We start from the raw sequence: 19482 nt of genomic DNA, 5'->3' as shown, positions 1-19482 counted from the left end.
GCACGATATAAGCTTCCCTGTGTAATATGAATGTCATGTTTTCATATTCCGTGAGTAGATTCTGTTTTTAAGATTTAACTGCATTCCAGATCTGTTTCATTTTTGATTTGCCTTTTTTTTTTACGCAACTGACAGAAAGGATACCTCAGAACTCTTATTATTTAATCAAAAAGCATAATTCCTTCACATATTTTTAATGCCTTGCAGAGGTAGTAACAAGTGTGTTAACTGTAGGAATGTTTTCTGATCAAACAACTTCAGTCCAGAGTTGCTATGATTGCTAAATAATTCAATTGGGCACCAGGCTGTGGTTTTTGTTGTTGTTGTCGTTAAGGATGTCTGCAACTGCTGGTTTGTGGGGGTTGTGATGGGAGGGAGAGGGTGGTGGGGCGGTGGTTTTTTTGGAAGTGAAAGGAAAGTAGCAGCTGAACCAAGGAAATTACCTGAACAGCGAAATTTCTTGCTTTTGATTTGGCCAATCCTTTTGTTTGCCAGACGGCGGGGGCTGGTGCAGCGAGCACCACTGGTTTCAATAGGGTTTGTATGGAGATAATCCGCCAGCCACTTCAGATGGCAGTCACAAATAAAGGGGTTCTGAGCCAAATGCCTTTCACAAATAAAAAGAAAAGAGCGTTTTTACATGTTTGTGGTTGGTCGCTGCAGTTCCCAAAGTTTTCCAGGTCTATTTGGGAACAGAAACCAAAAAAAGCTTGAAGCACATAACAACAAATGGACAATTGCAATACATACAGGGTCTGAATGGCCCGGAGTGGAGAAAAGGTGCCCTTTGCAATGGTTTGAAGTTTGTTATCGTACAAAGAGAGGAGGTTCAAGTTGTGCAGGTCTTGGAAAGCATCCACTCGCAGGCAATTTATCTTGTTAGCATTTAATAATCTGTGAAACAAAAGGCAATTGGAAAACAGGGTTAAGAGTTTACTGTTTATTGACAAACTTTATTTTTGTAACTTTACTTTCTTGAATTTCATGCAACATCTTTATTTATTTAAGAGGATTTATATACTGCTTAGTCATCAAAACCTTCACGCAATTTACATAAAACAATATACATTAAAATACCAAAATAAATAAATCAGATTCAGAAAAGAAGTTGACCATTCCACCCCCAATATAAAATCAGCAGTTTTAAGCCAATACATAATAAAATAAAATTGTATGTCAAAATTAGTTATGCCACCTGTATGCAGTGAACTACCTAGTTCCTTAAGATATTATTTCAGCATCAAGTGTTGCATTGAATGTACACAGGTTTAAACTGAAAGTGAATATATTGGCAAAGGAAAGAAGAAAGCTGTTGGATGTTATTGACCTTGGCTAGTATTATAACAAGTGTCAAGCTAGTGTCCTCCTTTCTGGAATAGCTGAAAGGAGGAAATCAGATGCTAGTGCTTCCATTTTAGATTAACCACAAACTGCAGCGTGATCCAAACCCTAAATTATGGTTAATCTTAACTATGGTTAGTTGAAATCGAGTCAGTTTCATAAACTGAAGTTGGCTTGTTTCAACCAAACATGGGATTAACTACAGTTTAGGATTCAGACAACATGCCATGCTACAGAGTTAATGACAAATGGACACAGAAGCTTCTATAAACCTTGGTGTTTACATGGGAAGAAGGAGGGAATCAGCAGCAGTAGTAACAGGCTTTATCTGTGTGTGTGAACCAGCATTTTCCATTTTAAATTACATGAAGCCCTAACGAAATTTGACTGATTAACTACTCTTCAACTGAAATCTTATGCCTAATTTCCTGGGAATAAGTCTCATTGACCTCAGTGGCACTTACTTCTAAAGTAGCCATATGTAGGATTGCATTGTTAAATGTTGAGGTGGTTTAAATTTTAACTTGCATACACTGAAATACTTTAACATGGAATCGGCATATGCAAATTAATGTAAAATATGTTAATTAAGTAATTTTATTTATTTTAGTTCTGTAGGATAGATAGCAACTTTCTCCTTTTCCAAATTACACATTTAAAGAACAAAATGGGAGTCCAAAAGGGGTCAAGTATTTATAACTGCTTCCAACTAGGGCTTCACCTAATTTTTATATTTGCTTTGAAACTACTGCATTCAGTAAATTTGAAGAGATAACTAGACACATAACCATCTTCTCAAATTTCACTGCTGCTTGAAACCTTTTGTTTTCCTGGCTGCTTCTCCTCCCTCATAGTTCTCAGTCTCACTTGTCCACACTGCCATTCATTCTAGCGTACTGTGGTTACCCACAAAATTTCGTTTACAAATATCCATCATTCATCGCATCGGATTGTGGTCCTGCCAACATACTCATGTGGAGGGATAGAATCATAGATTCATAGAATCATAGAGTTGGAAGAGACCACAAGGGCCATCGAGTCCAACCCCCTGCCAAGCAGGAAACACCATCAGAGCACTCCTGACATATGGTTGTCAAGCCTCTGCTTAAAGACCTCCAAAGAAGGAGACTCCACCACACTCCTTGGCAGCAAATTCCACTGTCGAACAGCTCTTACTGTCAGGAAGTTCTTCCTAATGTTTAGGTGGAATCTTCTTTCTTGTAGTTTGGATCCATTGCTTGGATTAAATGGATTAAATGGTCATGTGTGGGCAAATGAAACCAAAGGCCATGAGCGCAAAGAAGAACAAAAAAGGCAATGAGGATCTTCATGTTTTTGCAACAAGTGCTGAAAATTGTATACACTTTGTCTCTCTCACGCCACAGAAAACTAAGTAAATATTTTCAGCTGAACCCAAATACTTTCCAACTCAATGGACCCATGTTAGCTGGCTTGGAATGAATGAAAGAATTACAGTGGTACCTCTGGTTATGAACTTAATCCCTTCCGGAGATCAGTTCTCAACTCGAAACCGTTCTTGTGTTAGATCGTTTTTATTAATTTTCTAATAAAAAACATCCAATTAACATGTCAAATCATAATCCAATAAAAAGCTAAAATTAAAAAAGTCTAATTATCTTCCGAATTGTAATTATTAATTTTACGACTTCCCATAGTCTGAACCTTAATGCATGTCCAAATCTCAGTCCTGCCTCTCATCGATATTTCCATATTTCCACATCTCGATTTTAACTCTAGAAACCGTTCTTAACCTGAGGCGCGCTTTCGCTAATGGGGCCTCCCGCTGCGTGTGCCTCACATCCCGGGGCAAAGTTCGCAACCAGGAGCACCTGCTTCCGGGTTAGTGGAGCTCGTAACCTGAAGCATTCGCAAGGAGAACGGTTCGTAAGCAGAGGTATTACTGTACGCCATGCAACTCAGGCAGATTAAATGATTCTATAGTCTGATGGATTTTTCGGAGCTAGCCGACCTAACTGGAAGAGTCCGCGACCAGAAGGAGGAGGAGTATCAGGAAGAATGGAATAAATTTAATTATTATTTAGTTAAATTTGTTAAGTTAAACTAACTGAAAATAGCTTGCAGATACTTAATGGGCTAAGCATTTTATTTATGTTAAGTGATGAATTAATATGTTTAATTCCATAAGGTGAGGATCTAAGGATGTTAATGCTTAAGTTAAATTTTATAAAAATTGGGATTTGGAAAACCATTAAAAGGACATGCAATGAAATTCAACCAAAGGGAAGTGAGGAAGTCACTTAACAAAGTTAATAACTGTAATTTTCAATAAGGCTATGATTTATGTATGTATGTTTGTTTTGTGTGTGTGTTTGTTTGTTTATAATATTGTGAAAACTAATAATTTTTTTTGGAAAAATAAATAAATGATTCTATAGTCAAGTAATCAAATCCATTTAAAATAGACTAGACAGGCTGAATATTGGTATCATAACAGCAAAAAGTAAAACAGAATGTAATTGTCTTAATTTGAATTTCTAAAGCGCACATAAAGGTAAAGGTAAAGGTACCCCTGCCCGTACGGGCCAGTCTTGACAGACTCTGGGGTTGTGCGCCCATCTCACTCAAGAGGCCGGGGGCCAGCGCTGTCCGGAGACACTTCCGGGTCACGTGGCCAGCGTGACATCGCTGCTCTGGCGAGCCAGAGCCGCACACGGAACGCCGTTTACCTTCCCGCTAGTAAGCGGTCCCTATTTATCTACTTGCACCCGGGGGTGCTTTCGAACTGCTAGGTTGGCAGGCGCTGGGACCGAACAACGGGAGCGCACCCCGCCGCGGGGATTCGAACCGCCGACCATGCGATCGGCAAGTCCTAGGCGCTGAGGCTTTTACCCACAGCGCCACCCGCGTCCATACATTTGATTAAATGCTACTAATCAAAGCAGGTGAAGATTCATGGTTAACATTTGAAAAACAAAAACAAAAAAGGCGGCCAGAAAGCTACTGGAAGAAATAATAAAATAAAGGCTCTCCCTTTGTTTGTGAAGCAGCAGCAGAGGGAATACAGTGCAGGAAAGCAATAAAAGCTCTTCATCTTCAAAAGGTTGGTGTTCCCTTGCACAGAGCCGTTTGAAAAGGTGGATATGTTCCTAATAACAACAACAATAATAAACGTTCCCAGGGAGCAAACCACTTTTAATGCAAAATTACAAAACAAAACCCTTCTCAGCGGATAAAATAAAACCAAATTTCAGCAGATAAATACTCACAACAACTGTAGAGAGAAAAGTCCTTCGAACAGGCCTTTGGGAAGTTCTGTGATTTTGTTTCCATAGAGAACACTGTAACAAATAATTCAAAAGGTGATTGATCGGAAGTTGAACAACAATGTATTCATCTAGAATTTCTTTAAAATTGTATGCCCCTGACAAAAGCACATCAAAGGTTCCAGCGCTGGAATATTGAATTATATTTTAGATAGCATTAGAATACCTGCCAGCTCTATCAAATCAAATCAAATGGCAATGGGTTGCATCCAGTCTGCCTTGTTACGCTGGTGCAACATGACTTCCATTTCCCCCTCCCCAATGTGCTCTGAAGGGTCCCCCCAACCCTCCCAAACTGATTTTGAGGTTGCACAGGGAGCTAGAGGGGACAGTAAAGGAAGAGGAAGCTCTGTTGCATGAACAACACTACAATAGCTGCCAGCTGTCTAAAATCAGTAGCATTCAACTGTTCAATTTGATTTGATTTAATAATTTGTATTCCCCTTTTCCAACAGCAGCTCACAACAACATTAAAAAACCCAAACATTGCAATCATTATAATATTAAACACAGCAGCATATCAATAAATCAAACAACAGCAATAAATTCATCAAAACAACGCCAGCCCCATTGTTCTGCCCTGACACTGAGGTCCTCCTCTGAGGGCCTTCTGCTGGTTCCCTCACTGCGAGAAGTGAAGTTGAAGGGAACCAGGTAGAGGGCCTTCTCGGTAGTGGTGCCCGCCCTGTGGAACACCCTCCCGTCAGATGTCAAGGAAATAAACAACTATCTGACTTTTAGAAGTCATCTGAAGGCAGCCCGGTATAGGGAAGTTTTTAAAGTTTGATGTTTTGCTGTGGTTTTATAAATTCTTGGGAGCCGCCCAGAATGGCTGGAGCAATCCGGTCAGATGGGGATCATATAAGTAATAAATTATTATTATATTATGAATTCAGACTGCAAGCATATTGGTAGCCAGTGAAGATAATTTCAAACCACTTGTACAGTTCCTGTAGCTTCTTATGCACAGCAGCCTAGCTGCCACGTTCTGCACTAGCAGTAGCTTTTCCATCATCTTCAAGGGCAGTCCCAGAGAGAGCAGAGTATAATAATCCAATGGGGAGGTTATCCGACCATGTCTTAACTATGGCCAGGAGAACTCTGCCCAGAAACAACTGCAGCTGGCAAACCAAACAGTGCTGCCAAAAGTACACACCTGTTCCTTCAAGAGGAGTGGAATCCTGTTTAGAGTCTAATTCCCGGACACAAGAATAACATTTTGTTCCCTCACTGCAATTCAGGGGATTTTGCCTTTCTTTTGAAAGACAGTGGTGGTACTTACAGCGAATTTAGTGAGCGTAGACCCTGAAATGAATCTGGTGCAGCCTCTGAGATCTGATTGTTGCTCAGATCACTGCAATGAGAAACGAGATTGCTATGACGTGTTATGATCCGTGAAAGGGACGAACAGCGATTTATTTCAACTCTATAAGGCGCAGTTAACAAATTTAATCTGAAAACACTTTTTGCAATTAACTTTTAATATGAATGAATGAATTTATTAATACGGTCACAGACCAGCGTCAACACACACAATATCATAGATCATAAAAAATATCAGAAATACAATATTCTTAAAAATATGTTTTTTAAGAGTAACAACACAAAGTTCAGTTCCCATCATCCAGAAATAGTGGCTTAAATCAGGGATGGGAATCTGTGGCTCTAACTCCCATCAGCCTTGGTCAGAATCATCAATATTCAACCAGAAATGGTAGAAGTTGGAGTCCAGAAAATTCTGAAAATCCCTCATCCCTCACTTTAATTCTGGCAATAACCTGAAGCTTTAATGCATTTTGTATATTTGGGGAGGGGGCAATTAGATTAGCATAGGCACTGAATATTATGCTATCAATGACATCGTGATGCCATGCTCTGCTTCAAAAATTGTTCTGTTAACGGCAAGCACAATGTCAATTTGTATTAATAAGTTGGCATAAGTGTCAGTTATTAGCATGACAAAGGAGCTACGTAGACTCAACAATCAGACACAGCCATATCAACTAATCTGTCAGCTGTCAGACATTTTTTAAGCACCCATAAACTGACAGAAGGTATTTTGTATAAACCATGACCTGTTTTTCATCCATATGTTTTTTATGTAAGTTCCAAAATATTTCTCACTTACATTCTTCTAAGTTTTTTATATGGTGAGAAAGCTCCGGGGGGGATGACCTTGATGGAATTTTGTTCCAGCCGTCTAGCAAAGAAAAACAACAAAGAATGCTATTGAAGACCCTAAAAACGACACAAGAGGGCAATCCAAAATATGTATAATTTATGTTGGTATCAATGAGAAGGAATGCCTTTTAAAAACATAGGTAATTTTTTTCTACTATAGTGAAAGATAATGCCATGGGAATCAAGGGTCAGCAATTGTTTTCATTTTTTAAAAAAATTAAGAAACCCACCTTCTGTCACTTTGACATGCGGGGTAGTGACAATTTAAATTAAGCACTAATCTAATTTTACATGTGCTGCATATCTGAAATATTTTATGTTATATCCAGTAGAAGGAATCTAAGGAGCTTACAGTTGCTTACCATGGGGATTCAGTTTCTCACAGAAGACTGGAGTAAAAGGTTCAAGCAAGAAGCAAGTCAAACACTCTTTAAAAAGTCATCATTTTCCAACTAACATTTCTTAAATTCCTTATATGCATTAAACCCATATTTATGAATAATGAAATTTGAAATAAAACTGAAACTTCTCCTCCCAAATAATAGGATTGCAATTTCTTTCTACAGAATCAGAGATGAGAAATGCCCTTAAAGTTGCTCCAAAGGTAGAGGAAGTCCTGAAAAGACCGGAGGGGCAGTGGGGCTTTGTTTATGCTGCTCTGTCTCCCCACCTAACAGCTGATGTGTAGGGTAGCACAGCAGCCACTTTCCAGAGCATTCTCCAGCTTCCTGCCAGCCCCAGAGCATCAATGCTGGTTGTGGATATTTTTCTGTATGGATTGAAGAAATAGCAGCAGAGAGGGCATTTAAAGGGTGCTCTCCCACTTTATGTGATTTCACTTATGCACACAGGGGCCTGGAATGTAACTCCTGCGTAAGTGGGGAATCTTTCCATCCAGCTGACAGTGCCAATGTTCAGATGTCATGAACAAAGCAATGGGAGCAAGCCAAAAGGAGCCACATCGAGTCTCGGCTGCCACTCCTCTCATATGGCTGAGAGGAGGGGACCACAGAAGCTTTTGCTTAATCACATTTTACCTAGGCCATGGGTAGGCAACCTAAGACCCAGGGGCCAGAACTGGCCCAATCGCCTTCTAAATCCGGACCGCGGACATTCCGGGAATCAGCGTGTTTTTATATGAATAGAATGTGTGCTTTTATTTAAAATGCATCTTTGGGTTATTTGTGGGGCATAGGAATTCATTCATTATTTTTTTCCAAAATATAGTCCGTCCCCCCACAAGGTCTGAGGGACAGTGGACCGGCCCCTGCTGAGTCCTAGGCCAAGAAACTGTCCTTAACATTAACATTGATTTGGTTGAAAGAAGCCATCTTGGAACAATTGCAAACAAGCAATAGGTAACATTGATCACAGTTCTCTGGTTCAGATGAAATGACAAACTGTGATTAAGCAACAGCTTCCAAACTTTTCCTCCTGGCTGTGCGAGACAAGGTGGGGGTACATGTGAGTCTCACTCCGGTTCAGTAAGATGGTGCTAAGCTATGGTATAGCATGACACCTGAACACAATAACTATCTCCCGCACAGGGTAAATACACACTGTGGGGCAGAGACAAAGGCATCTAGGTGGCAGCACTCTCCTTCATGGCTGCTCTTTGATCGATCTCGCTAATTTAAGATGCCTACAATAGTTTCTCATCCCACACCCAACACTCCTAATTGAAACCCCTTTAAATTTAATTAAGTTAGAATACTTTCCCAGATGCAAAATATCATCGATTCCTAGCTGAGATGCAGAATGGTCTAACTGCAAAATTGGAGCCGTGCTCGGAACAGTTTGCCTTTAAGAACATGGCAAATGTGCTTGTTAGATGGAATCAATCTATTGAACAACATAACTGACTGATGGACAGTTCATAAGGTAACTTCTAGCTACATGGCCAAAAATGTCCATCACCAGAGATGAAGGTGCATAATTCTTTGGCAAAGTTGGCTTTAGTTAATGGAGAATGCCTTCTTGAAAGAGAATTTCTTTCTTGAAAGAGACTGGATTCTTCTAACAACCGAAGAGTTTATTCCAAAAAATATTAAGATAATAATAGAAAAAGGTTTAGATACATTAGAAGCAGTAAACTAGCTAGGAAGACAATTGGACCTTTGGGTGACATGGGAGTCAAAAGTGAGCTAAATATGGGAAAGGAGATTGCAGATGAGCTGAATTAATTCATCACCTTTCCTCACTGAGGAAGATGTAGATCGCTGAGCTTGAACTTTCTCAGGAAAGGTGGGAGTTAGAGGTGAGCAGTGAGGTCACCAAATTTGCTGATGACACCAAATTATTGAAAAGAACAAAAAGGAGATTTCAAGGAGTTCCAAAAGGGTCTCTCCAAACTGGGGCAATGGTCATTCAAACGGAAAATGAAATTCAGTGCAAGCAAGTGCAAAGTAGCAAAATGTTCTTTAACTTCATATATACATATGGTCTGAACTGATGATGGCTGACTAGAGATCTTGGAGTCACAGTGTACAGCTCAATGAAAATGTTGACCCAGTGTGTGGTGGCAGATGTGAAAAAAGCAACTTCCATATTAGGAATCTTTAGAAAAGGGATTGATAAGTGTCAGTATCTTAAAGCCCTTATGCAAATCTATGATGTGACTGAAGTTCAAAGGAAAAGGTTCAGAAAAGGAAACTCAAATGATGATTGAGTTTTCCTTTATGGTGAAAAGTTACAAAATTCTGGGCTTTCTAAGTTTGAAAATTTTGCTTGTATATGAACATGACAGATTCAGAAAACATTGTGTAGTGAATGGGGTTAGAGAGATGTTTTTCTCCCTCTCAAAATTCTAGAACCATAGGACATCCAATGAAGATGTAGGTTGGGAGATTCAAAACATTCAAATAGGAAGGACTTGACTCTGTGCAAAGTTAAACTATGGAATTAGCTACAAAATGTAGTGAGGATTACGCAGATTAATTGTGGGTGGGAGTAAATCCAGGGCTGATGCAAGACATTTTGGCACCTGAGGCAAACCATAAAGTGTCCTTCCCTGCCAGGGAAGAATTGAAAATGAAATACAACTTGTATTTCAACTTGTATACAGTGAGATTACACGAGCACTCCCTACTCAGCTCTCTTAGTCTTAATTCCCCTTGTTTACTGATGTACACCCACCAAACCCAAAAGTCAGTTGCCCTGTTGTTATCCTTTCATTCAGCAGCCTAACAGCCCACGGATAGAAGCTGTTCTTTACCCTGTTGGTGCGACTAATCATGCTTCTATATCTCCTGCCTGAGGGCAGGAGATCAAGAAAGTGCCGGCCAGGGTGTGAATCATCCCTGAGAATTTTCCTCACTCTCCTGAGGCAACGTTCTTCTGCTATTTCATCCAGTGGATTCATGGGACAGCCCATAATATCTTGTGCTGTATTCACCACCCTCTGTAGGCACTTCCTATCCGTTGATGTCAAACCAGCGTACCACACCGTGATGCAGTATGAAAGGGGTGAGTGAAGATCTACATCAGAAACAAGGGGGTAATAAAGACCTACATTGGGAACAAGTGTGGAGACCAGCAGCACCTCATACACACCAAGAGGCTGGTGGATTCAGCCTCCAAAGACTGCACCACACTGGCAGCAACAGCAGGTGATGCATTCCTTGGATGCATTCCTTGGAGGCTCCTATGGATTCCTCCATCCAAGGCATTTGTATCACCTTGCCTCATGGGTGAGCCGGCCCTAGGTAAGGTTATATAAGCCATGATGGCTATATTCCAGAGAATGCTGAAGATCCACCACCTTACCCTGGCTTTTGACACGAGATGAATATTTTAGTGATTGCTAGCTGTTTTAGATGGAAGTGAGAGCTGGACCGTAATAAAGAAAATAAAGAAGGCTGATTGCCGAAGAATTGATGCTTTTGAATTATGGTGCTGGAGGAGACTCTTGAGAGTCCCATGGACTGCAAGAAGATCAAACCTATCCATTCTGAAGGAAATCAGCCCTGAGTGCTCACTGGAAGGACAGATCCTGAAGCTGAGGCTCCAATACTTTGGCCACCTCATGAGAAAAGAAGAATCCCTGGAAAAGACCCTGATGTTGGGAAAGATGGAGGGCACAAGGAGAAGGGGACGACAGAGGACAAGATGGTTGGGCAGTGTTCTTGAAGCTACCAGCATGAGTTTGACCAAACTGCGGGAGGCAGTGGAAGACAGGAGTGCCTGGCGTGCTCTGGTCCATGGGGTCACAAAGAGTCGGACACAACTAAACGACTAAACAACAACAACAAAGTGTTGTGTTCTAACATTGCAACCCGTCCTAGGACCTTATGCTGAAGGGTAGTTAATAAATAAAGAAAGAACAAAATTGAATAGTATGCCTCTGAATTCCAGTTGCTAGGGATCATCAGCAGGAAAATGCTACTGTGTTCATCTCCCGCTTTGGGGCTTCGCATAGGCATTTGGAAATCCATGGAGGGAACAGCATGCCAGACTAGATCTGATCCAGCAGAGATTCTTCTTATACCCTCATGAAATGTTTGTTTTTAATTTTATGTAAGCTGCCTTGAGCTGTGTAACGCCACATAAAAAATGTTTTAAATTAAAAATATCTTAACAACTGTCTACACTTATATGGGACATTATTATTATTATTATTATTATTATTATTATTATTATTATTACAGCGTATATGTGAAATCCTGTTCTGTTTAAAAGGCCCAAGTGTCACAAAATCAAATCAAATGAAAACCAGCGCAAAAGTAAAACCGAGTAATCCAAATGTAAGAGAAATGTAACTTAAAATAACCAGAAACAGCAATACAAACAATAAACCAGCTAGATAACCGAATGGAAAACGTTTAACAGACAAGCTTTAACTGGCAAAAAGACAAGGATTTTGTAAGATGGTCTTTCCTAGGCAGGGAATCCCAAAGAGTTAAATAGCGCTTCCCTAAACTGATGCCTTCAGGCTGTTGTGGGACTACAACTCTCTTCACCTGCATCAACATGGCCAATGGTCAGAGGTGATGGGAGTTGTAATGGACCATGGATGGCAGCATGTTGGCTGTTCTGGACACAGAAATCCAGGGAGTGGATGACCAGCCCTCTCAGACTGAAGATCAGATCCCAAAGCAATATGCTTTGTACTAATCTGGCACCAGAGTCAAATGTAACCCAAGAAAGTGATTCAAAAAAATTACTGGGCAGAAGGTATTATGCATGATAGAATTTTCAAGTATTTTTCTCCTCACCATTGAGAACTTTCCTTTCTTGATAAAATATAGCTGCACATCTGTCAATGCAAGGTACAAAACCCAATAAAACAATTTTTGATCATGTGCTTCAAAGTGAATATGGAGACTATCTAGTTACAGGTATGAACATCATGTTGCTGTATTGTTATGCACTGAAAAAACAAGGAATGCTGGACTTCCTCTCCTTTGCATATAACTCTCCCCCACCCCCCAAAACTATTGAAAACCAAAAATGCTGGATTCATGGGCAAGAAACTCTGTGAGTCAGGTTTTTCTTAGCTAATCCCTGGGTAATGGCACACTCAGGTTTCAAATACAACAGGAACCTCAACTCCACTTCTACACCTGGGAATACAAGACACCCCACTCAAGCAAGGAAGGGGGAACCCGTTCTGCAAACATGACTCCTGCGCATCCCATCCACTTCCACAGGAAAAACTATATTGGGCAAATATTCTGCTCAACAGACACATGCAATCTCTCTCTCACACACAGAGTAACATTGTATTCTGGAGAGAGGAGCAATAGCCCATGAACCCTCAAATGAAGGTAATTTCCCAACATGCACAGGTGAAGGCAGTGTAGATCACAGCTACCATTCTGGGAAACTAGGAGAACACTTCAGTCTCCCAGGACATTCTATACAAGATCTCAAAGTAGCTGTCTTAATACAAAAGTATTTCAGAAATAGACTGGAAAGAGAAGTAGCTGAATTGCAACTTATCACCAAACTTAAAACCATGGAGAGACCTGGTCTGAATTGAGACATTGGATTCTTATCTCATTATACATGATAAAGCTATTTTTAGCCATCTCACCCCTTTGCTTTTTCCTGTAAGACCAATTGCAGTCCTTAACAGTCGTTTACCACACCTATCAGCCAATCACCCATTCCCACCACCCTTCTGAGTAATACCCCTCCCCACCCTCTCACTATATATAAGGGTCTGGTGATATATAAGTGCCGTGAAGAATTTGCGACAGACGCCGAAAATTGCACCTGCGCAGAAGCAATTTTTTACATCTGGACATGAGCAGACGCTATTTCTGGTATCTGCGCATGCACAGACGTGATTTCCGGCGCCTCTCGGCAAGTCCCCGCACAGTGCTGCGCTGGTTTAGCGCAGTGCATTGGGGACTCATTGAGCGGGCAGCTCAGTTCAGGGGGGGGGGCTCATGGGCCGGTAAAACGGTCATCGTGGGCCGCATCCTGCCCTTGGGCTGCACATTGCCTGCCCCTGTTCTAGAGAGGCCTTTATTCCCAAGAAGTTATTGCATGTACTCAGGCTCTTCACCAGATTACCTCAGGCTTGGGACCTGTCAGCAGCCACATCCTGGATGTGAATGCCCAGCTACAGGGCCTTGGTGTAGGATCTTGGCTCCTCACGCCCTATGGAACCTGATCCTGGGCTTGGCTTAAGGCTGGGGCCTCCTGGTCATTCTCTGATGCAGACTCCAGCTGAGAGATCACACTAGTATACTCTTGGTTTCTACTATGCTACTGGAAGTGCAGACAAACTCAATTGCATTGCACTGAAGTAGCTTTGCTTTTTATATTCACAAGAATAAATCAAACTTCCTTAACACAGAAAACAAATATAAGCAATATAATCACAGGTGGTGATTATATATGGCAATAAAAATGCCTCACATCTTAGCCTATTTCCCATCTGCTGTTAGTGTAAATGGCAAAAAAAAAGATGTCAGCAAACGAAATAGATCTTAGCAAAGGAAATCACTTCAGCTCCTGAATCTAAAATGTTATGACAGATACCGACATAATTTCTTACTATGCCTAATGCCTGTCTTTTGACAAAGGAAGAGATCTCATGTTCTTCATATGCTTTCCGAAGCCTTCAGGCTATTATACAAATCTACTCCAAAGCATTTGCATCAACTAAATATTGCTTATGATGTTACTTGTAAAATAATATCATGAATTAATTCCCAGATACCTGGGTAGGCCGCTTGCAAGAATAGAACCCCACATCTCAGCAGACACTTGGGAAAGATACTTTGCCGATTTGTATGCAGCCCATGATGCCTGCGAGATACGGTGGAGCCGGAAGCACTGCCCGATTGGGACCCAGTTACATGCCCTGAAGTTGAAACCCTCATAGATCGATTTAAAGCAGGCAAGGCCCCCGGTGATGACCTTATATCCATTGATGCCATCAAAGCAAAAAAAGATTGGTGGATCCCACTTTTAGCAGCACTTTACACGCATATAAACAAAACAGCAAAATTTCCCTCAAGCTGGAGCTCTGCGTTGATTGTATTAATACATAAGAAAGGCCCACGTACAGAGCCGAGCAACTTTAGGCCAATCAGCTTGCTAAATGTCATTGGGAAGATTTACTCGGGGTACCTGCTAAACAAACTATCGAAATGGATGGAGGACGACAATATCATTGCCGATGAACAGGTGGGTTTTCGCCCTGGAAGATCTACCACAGACCAAATATTAACCTTGAATCACCTGGCGGAAAAGTATGCTGGCAAAGCCCCAAAGCAGGCATTTGATCGAATCTCTAGAAAGCAGCTATGGACAAAACTGGCTGCTACAAAGATCGATCGTCGTCTCCTTCATCTGATTATCAGCCTCCATACAAACACCTTTCTGAGAATCAGGCTAGGCAATAAAGGCCTAGTCTCCAACCCTGTTACCACCACTAGAGGGGTAAGACAGGGTTGTCTATTGGCCCCAGCATTGTTTAGCTTTTACATTAACTCACTGGTGACTCACATGGCCAATGATGCTTTCCACCCCCCAAAATTAGCAGGCCGATCTCTGAATATTCTTCTGTATGCGGATGACGCCACACTTCTTGCCAGATCCCCTATTGGACTGAGGAGAATGTTGCAAGCTCTACATGAATACTGTGATCAGCATGAGCTCCAACCCAACTATGCTAAGACCAAGATCATGGTCTTCTCTGCCTGACCGAGACTCCATCGATGGTCGATGAACAGGATCCCCCTAGAGCAGGTTAACTGCCTTAAATATCTGGGACAAGTAATACGGTCAAATAGGTCTTTTCTGGCCCATAGAGACTATATAACAACTAATGCATCTAAAGCAGCCACCCAGATTAGATCTCTATATGCTAAGAATCAGGCTCAATCAGTGAAGATAGCTTTGAGACTCTTTCAAATGAAAGTCCTCCCCCTTCTTTTGGTGGGCATCTCTTTAGGCTCCCGTAGGGATTTTTTGAAACTGGATTCTATCCAAACGCGATTCCTTAGAGCCATCCTTAGGATTCCCCCCTCGGTAGCGGGTGCGGTTATGAGATTAGAGGTCGGCTGGCAAGCTCTACGGTATGTGGCCTTGAAGACGAAGCTCTGGCTATGGCTCAAGCTTTGTTTTAAACCAGTGGGTATTGCCCCCTTGATATTGAGGGACAATTTCCAATCATTGTGGGAAAGGGAGGTCATTAACGAGGTTCAATCCTACGGATTGTCTCACCTTTACTTTGAGTCTATGACGTACAATCAAGCTAGAGCTGTGATCTCCCGGAGACTGAGTGACATTGCCAGACAAGAGGACATAGCCCAGGTAAAACCAGGGATGTTTCTAGGGGACCAGATTTATTGGACCATACCAGCTCCCTACCTTGCAGAAATCCACTATGTGGAATACCGCAGACTTCTTACAGCGGCTAGATTAAATGTCCTTGACTCTGCGATATTGTGGGGAAGGTATAGGGGAGTACCATACGCCTAGAGAACCTGTCATTGTGCCATGGGTGTGGTTGAGTCCACCGAACACATTCTCTTGACTTGCCCTTCTTATGCAGAGCTTAGACAAAATTTTATAGACCCACTCCTATGTCAATTTAGCTTCCTAAATTGCTGAACAATGTCACTAGAGCTATACCTTCCTTGGTGGCCAAATTTCTTTTTTTAGCTTTTAAGCGTCGCAAGACCATAATTGACTGTATTGATATGGGGCTATCTGTTTAGCCCATTTTAGTGTTGGCTAAGTTCTAAAATCTTCCTGGATGTTTTAACTGTGTATTGACAAATGTACTTTTTTCTGACTGACGGTCGAATAAAAAGGTTGAATGAATGAATTTTCTACTTACATCCTCAAAGTGTTGTTCGTAACTGCTGTTCTATATACTTGCCCCTTGACTGTTAAACAAGCCTGTCTGACAGTCTACTCAATATCTGTGTTAGTGAATCTTTAAACATTGTCCTACAGCTTGACTAGTATTTAATATCTACACAAATTGTTCTATCAAGCAGTACCTCGAGGGACTGGTTGTTAATGACAAAAATGCCTCCAGTTGCATTTTATCAGCAAAAGCGATGAACACTGTCATCATGGAGTAACACAACAATAAATCATCTGAATTCAGAATAAAGTTTTGCTCTAACGTGGAAGTTGCAGCTCATTTTCTGCTGTGTAGGCAGTGGATTTCTGTGACGTCTTTCAGGACTCTTGCTTTTAGATAACACGTGTCAGAAACCATAAAGAAAGGGCAGGCTACAGCCTGAACCAACTGAACTTAACTGAGAAACCAATTGAAAATCAATGAGGAAAAGGGTTGGGGAAGGAAAATCTAGTAAGGGAACACCTTAGGCAGAACTGAAGGCCATTCTCTGTTGCCACTGACCCTAGTAAAACCTCTAAGCAGTTTACAAGAAGTATTAAAATTATAAATAAAAACTGTTAAAAACTATCAAAAACATTTAAAGGTAATAAAGATTAACAGTAAAATAAATTAAAACACCTCAACATATATGTGTCTGGATAGGCTCGCCTAAACAAATGCGTTTTAAACAGGCACTGAAAAGTGTTTGGTGAAGTCGCTTGCCTGATATCAATAAGCAGTGAGTTACAAAGTTTAAGTGTTGCCTACACTTTATCAGCACCACTACCCATCTCTTGGGCAACTGACGAAAAAGACAACATTCAAAATACAATATACCGGTATACAGTAATTAAAATAAACAATAAGAAATAAGAAAAAGCGTAAGTAGTTCACAGCTCAGATTAAAACCACACTAAGCCACAACTGCCCAAGATTAGTTCAAAGCACAATGAAAAATTATGGGTGAAGGAAAAAGCCATCACCTGGCACCAGGAGGACCATAAGAGAAGGCCTCAGGCTAACCTCTCCGGGGAGGTTGTTCCATGCCACATCCAAAGTGGCCCTCACTCCGGAAACCCCCCATCTACTTGGTGGGTAGGCTCAGAAGAAAGGTCCCCAAAGAAGATCTGGATAGGAATTTGTTGGGGATCGTATAAGGTAACCTGGTCCCAAGGGATTTAAAACTTTAAATTGGGCCCAAAATCAGATTAGGGTGCAGTACGGCTGATAACTGGCACAATGTGACCAAAATGCTCATTTAATAGTGCTGTGACCCTATTTTGAACCAACTGCAGTCTCCAAACCATTTTTAAAGCCAGTCTCTGATACGACATATTTAAACAGCCTACATGGGAGGTTACCAAAGCATGAGTAAATTGTGGCTACGCTTGTCTTCTCCAGATACGGTTGTAGCTGGAGTATCAGCCAGAGATGAAAAAGGCACTTCGAGCAACACAACAGACTGTGACAATGTTGGATCCAAAAGCACCCTCCAAATTGCAAAACTGACCCTTTATGGGGAGCGAAGCCCCTTCTAGAAGAGGTTTCGTAACATCACCTGGATGGACAAACCAATCATTGTCTTATACCCTGCCCTGTCTGACTTTGTTCACCTTCATCTAGTCAAAACCCCCAAATCTGCTTTGGAGATGTGCAAGTTTTCTCTGCACTCAGAGTTTTAACACCTTCTAGATCAGGCTTCCTTAAACTCGGCCCTCCAGATGTTTTTGGCCTACAACTCCCAGGATCACTAGCTAGCAGGACCAGTGGTCAGGGATGATGGGAATTGTGGTCTCAAGACATCTGGAGGGCTGAATTTGAGGAAGCCTGTCCTAGATACAGAAAACGTGAGTGCTAGGTTTCTGATGTTGTCACTGCTGAAACTTCCAACACAATGCTAGATCCCAGTGCTCATGTTTGGACTTGGTGAGTTGCTGGGAAAGGCCACACCATGATAGTAACAAGAAGCCACTAAGTGTCCGGAACACTCCATAGATATCTTCAAACAGAATCCGTTTGAGTACATAGTCAACTGTTTTATGGCTGTGGCCATTAGGACAAAGGTATCCAAGCATTCATTTTCAGCACATAATTCTGAACTTATTGAGCACCCAAGGTGGCTGACGTCATCGATGGGAGAAAACTTCTAAATATTTCACATATACTTATTTAAAATTATAGCCCTTCTTATGATGTCTCAAAAACATTTACACAAACATATCCATCTGAATCCATTTCGGGGGGAAATGTAGTCTGTGCTGCTATATTTAGCCCACAAAAGCAAATACAAGATTATGTGAAATATCCATTCAGGAAATGATGCTATTATGAAGTTATATTTCTGTATGCCCCATTTTAGCACAGTACGAGCTTGTGATAAACAATTAAAAAACAAAACAAGAAACGAATTAAATTAGTAAAAGTAGGGGGAAATCCCATTACGTACATTTCTGTGATGGTTTCTGGCAGATTAGTCGGGATCTCTGAAAGGCCCTTTCCTCGGCAGTCCACAATGTTGTTACTACAGGTACATGCAGAAGGACAGTGCAAGACGCTGCAGGAGGGAGCCATAAAAGACTGATGACCTGGAAACAGTAACAGATTGCTACTTCTAAAACTGCAAGAATGCTATTAATGAAACACCTAATTTACCCTCACTACACAAGACAGCGAAAAGCAAGGCTTTTTCTAACCCTCCCCCAATCTGCTCCAGAATACAGATTCCAAAACTGCCTTAAAACGAAATATGCAGAAGTAAATGCTTGGAAAATGCTTTCACATATTGTATGGTGGAAGCCTGGATTAAAGCACCCACATTTCCATTGCCCAGTGCCTAGAAAGCAGAGGTGCCAACTTGAAGGAAATATTGGGGAGTCCCAGGTAAGTCCCTCCCTGCACAATCAATCACAAGCACATACACCATTTGAATGGCAATGCCCATCAACTTGGGTGGGACGGACGGACGGACCATCAAATATTTTATTTGAGGGGCCAAATGGACCTCAGCTGCTAGGACTGAGCTTCTATGCTAGAAAGGATGGGTCCAAGCAGCTTTCCACTTGCCCTGCTCCTTTCCCAGGGGAAACCTGCTCTTCAGCTCTAAATCGCAATCCACAGAAAACCCAATTGCCATTTGCTCCGACTGAGCACTAAAGAGCAGTTTTCCCAGGAAGGAAAAGCAGCAGGATGTGAGGAAATGTGGCTAAGTCCAGAGATTCCACCATATCAACGTCTTTCATAGCTTTCATAGGGAACCTTCTTCAGCCTTATATGCTAACCAAATAATTTATAATTACCAATGTGCAGTCTTTAACTTACCAACATTGATTAACACATATGTAT

General features: G+C 41.3%; 1 protein-coding gene across 8 annotated transcripts in view; it reads right to left on the bottom strand.

Annotated features, from left to right (window-relative positions):
- Nucleotides 1–19482, bottom strand: part of SLIT2 (slit guidance ligand 2) — a 264819-nt gene that overhangs the window by 60734 nt on the left and 184603 nt on the right. For all 8 annotated transcript variants that reach the window (XM_053403609.1, XM_053403608.1, XM_053403613.1 and 5 more), the window contains 6 exons: nucleotides 18587–18725; nucleotides 6775–6846; nucleotides 5929–6000; nucleotides 4590–4661; nucleotides 751–894; nucleotides 444–607 (listed from right to left, as the gene is read on the bottom strand). In XM_053403609.1, the coding sequence (XP_053259584.1) occupies nucleotides 444–607; nucleotides 751–894; nucleotides 4590–4661; nucleotides 5929–6000; nucleotides 6775–6846; nucleotides 18587–18725 (663 nt within the window). The remainder of the gene's footprint in view (nucleotides 1–443; nucleotides 608–750; nucleotides 895–4589; nucleotides 4662–5928; nucleotides 6001–6774; nucleotides 6847–18586; nucleotides 18726–19482) is intronic.

This window comes from Podarcis raffonei, chromosome 9 (genome assembly GCF_027172205.1).
Source record: "Podarcis raffonei isolate rPodRaf1 chromosome 9, rPodRaf1.pri, whole genome shotgun sequence".
Classification (NCBI taxonomy): Eukaryota; Metazoa; Chordata; class Lepidosauria; order Squamata; family Lacertidae; genus Podarcis; species Podarcis raffonei.
The sequence above is the reverse complement of the archived record's forward strand: the minus strand, read 5'-3'. Positions and strand labels throughout refer to the sequence as shown.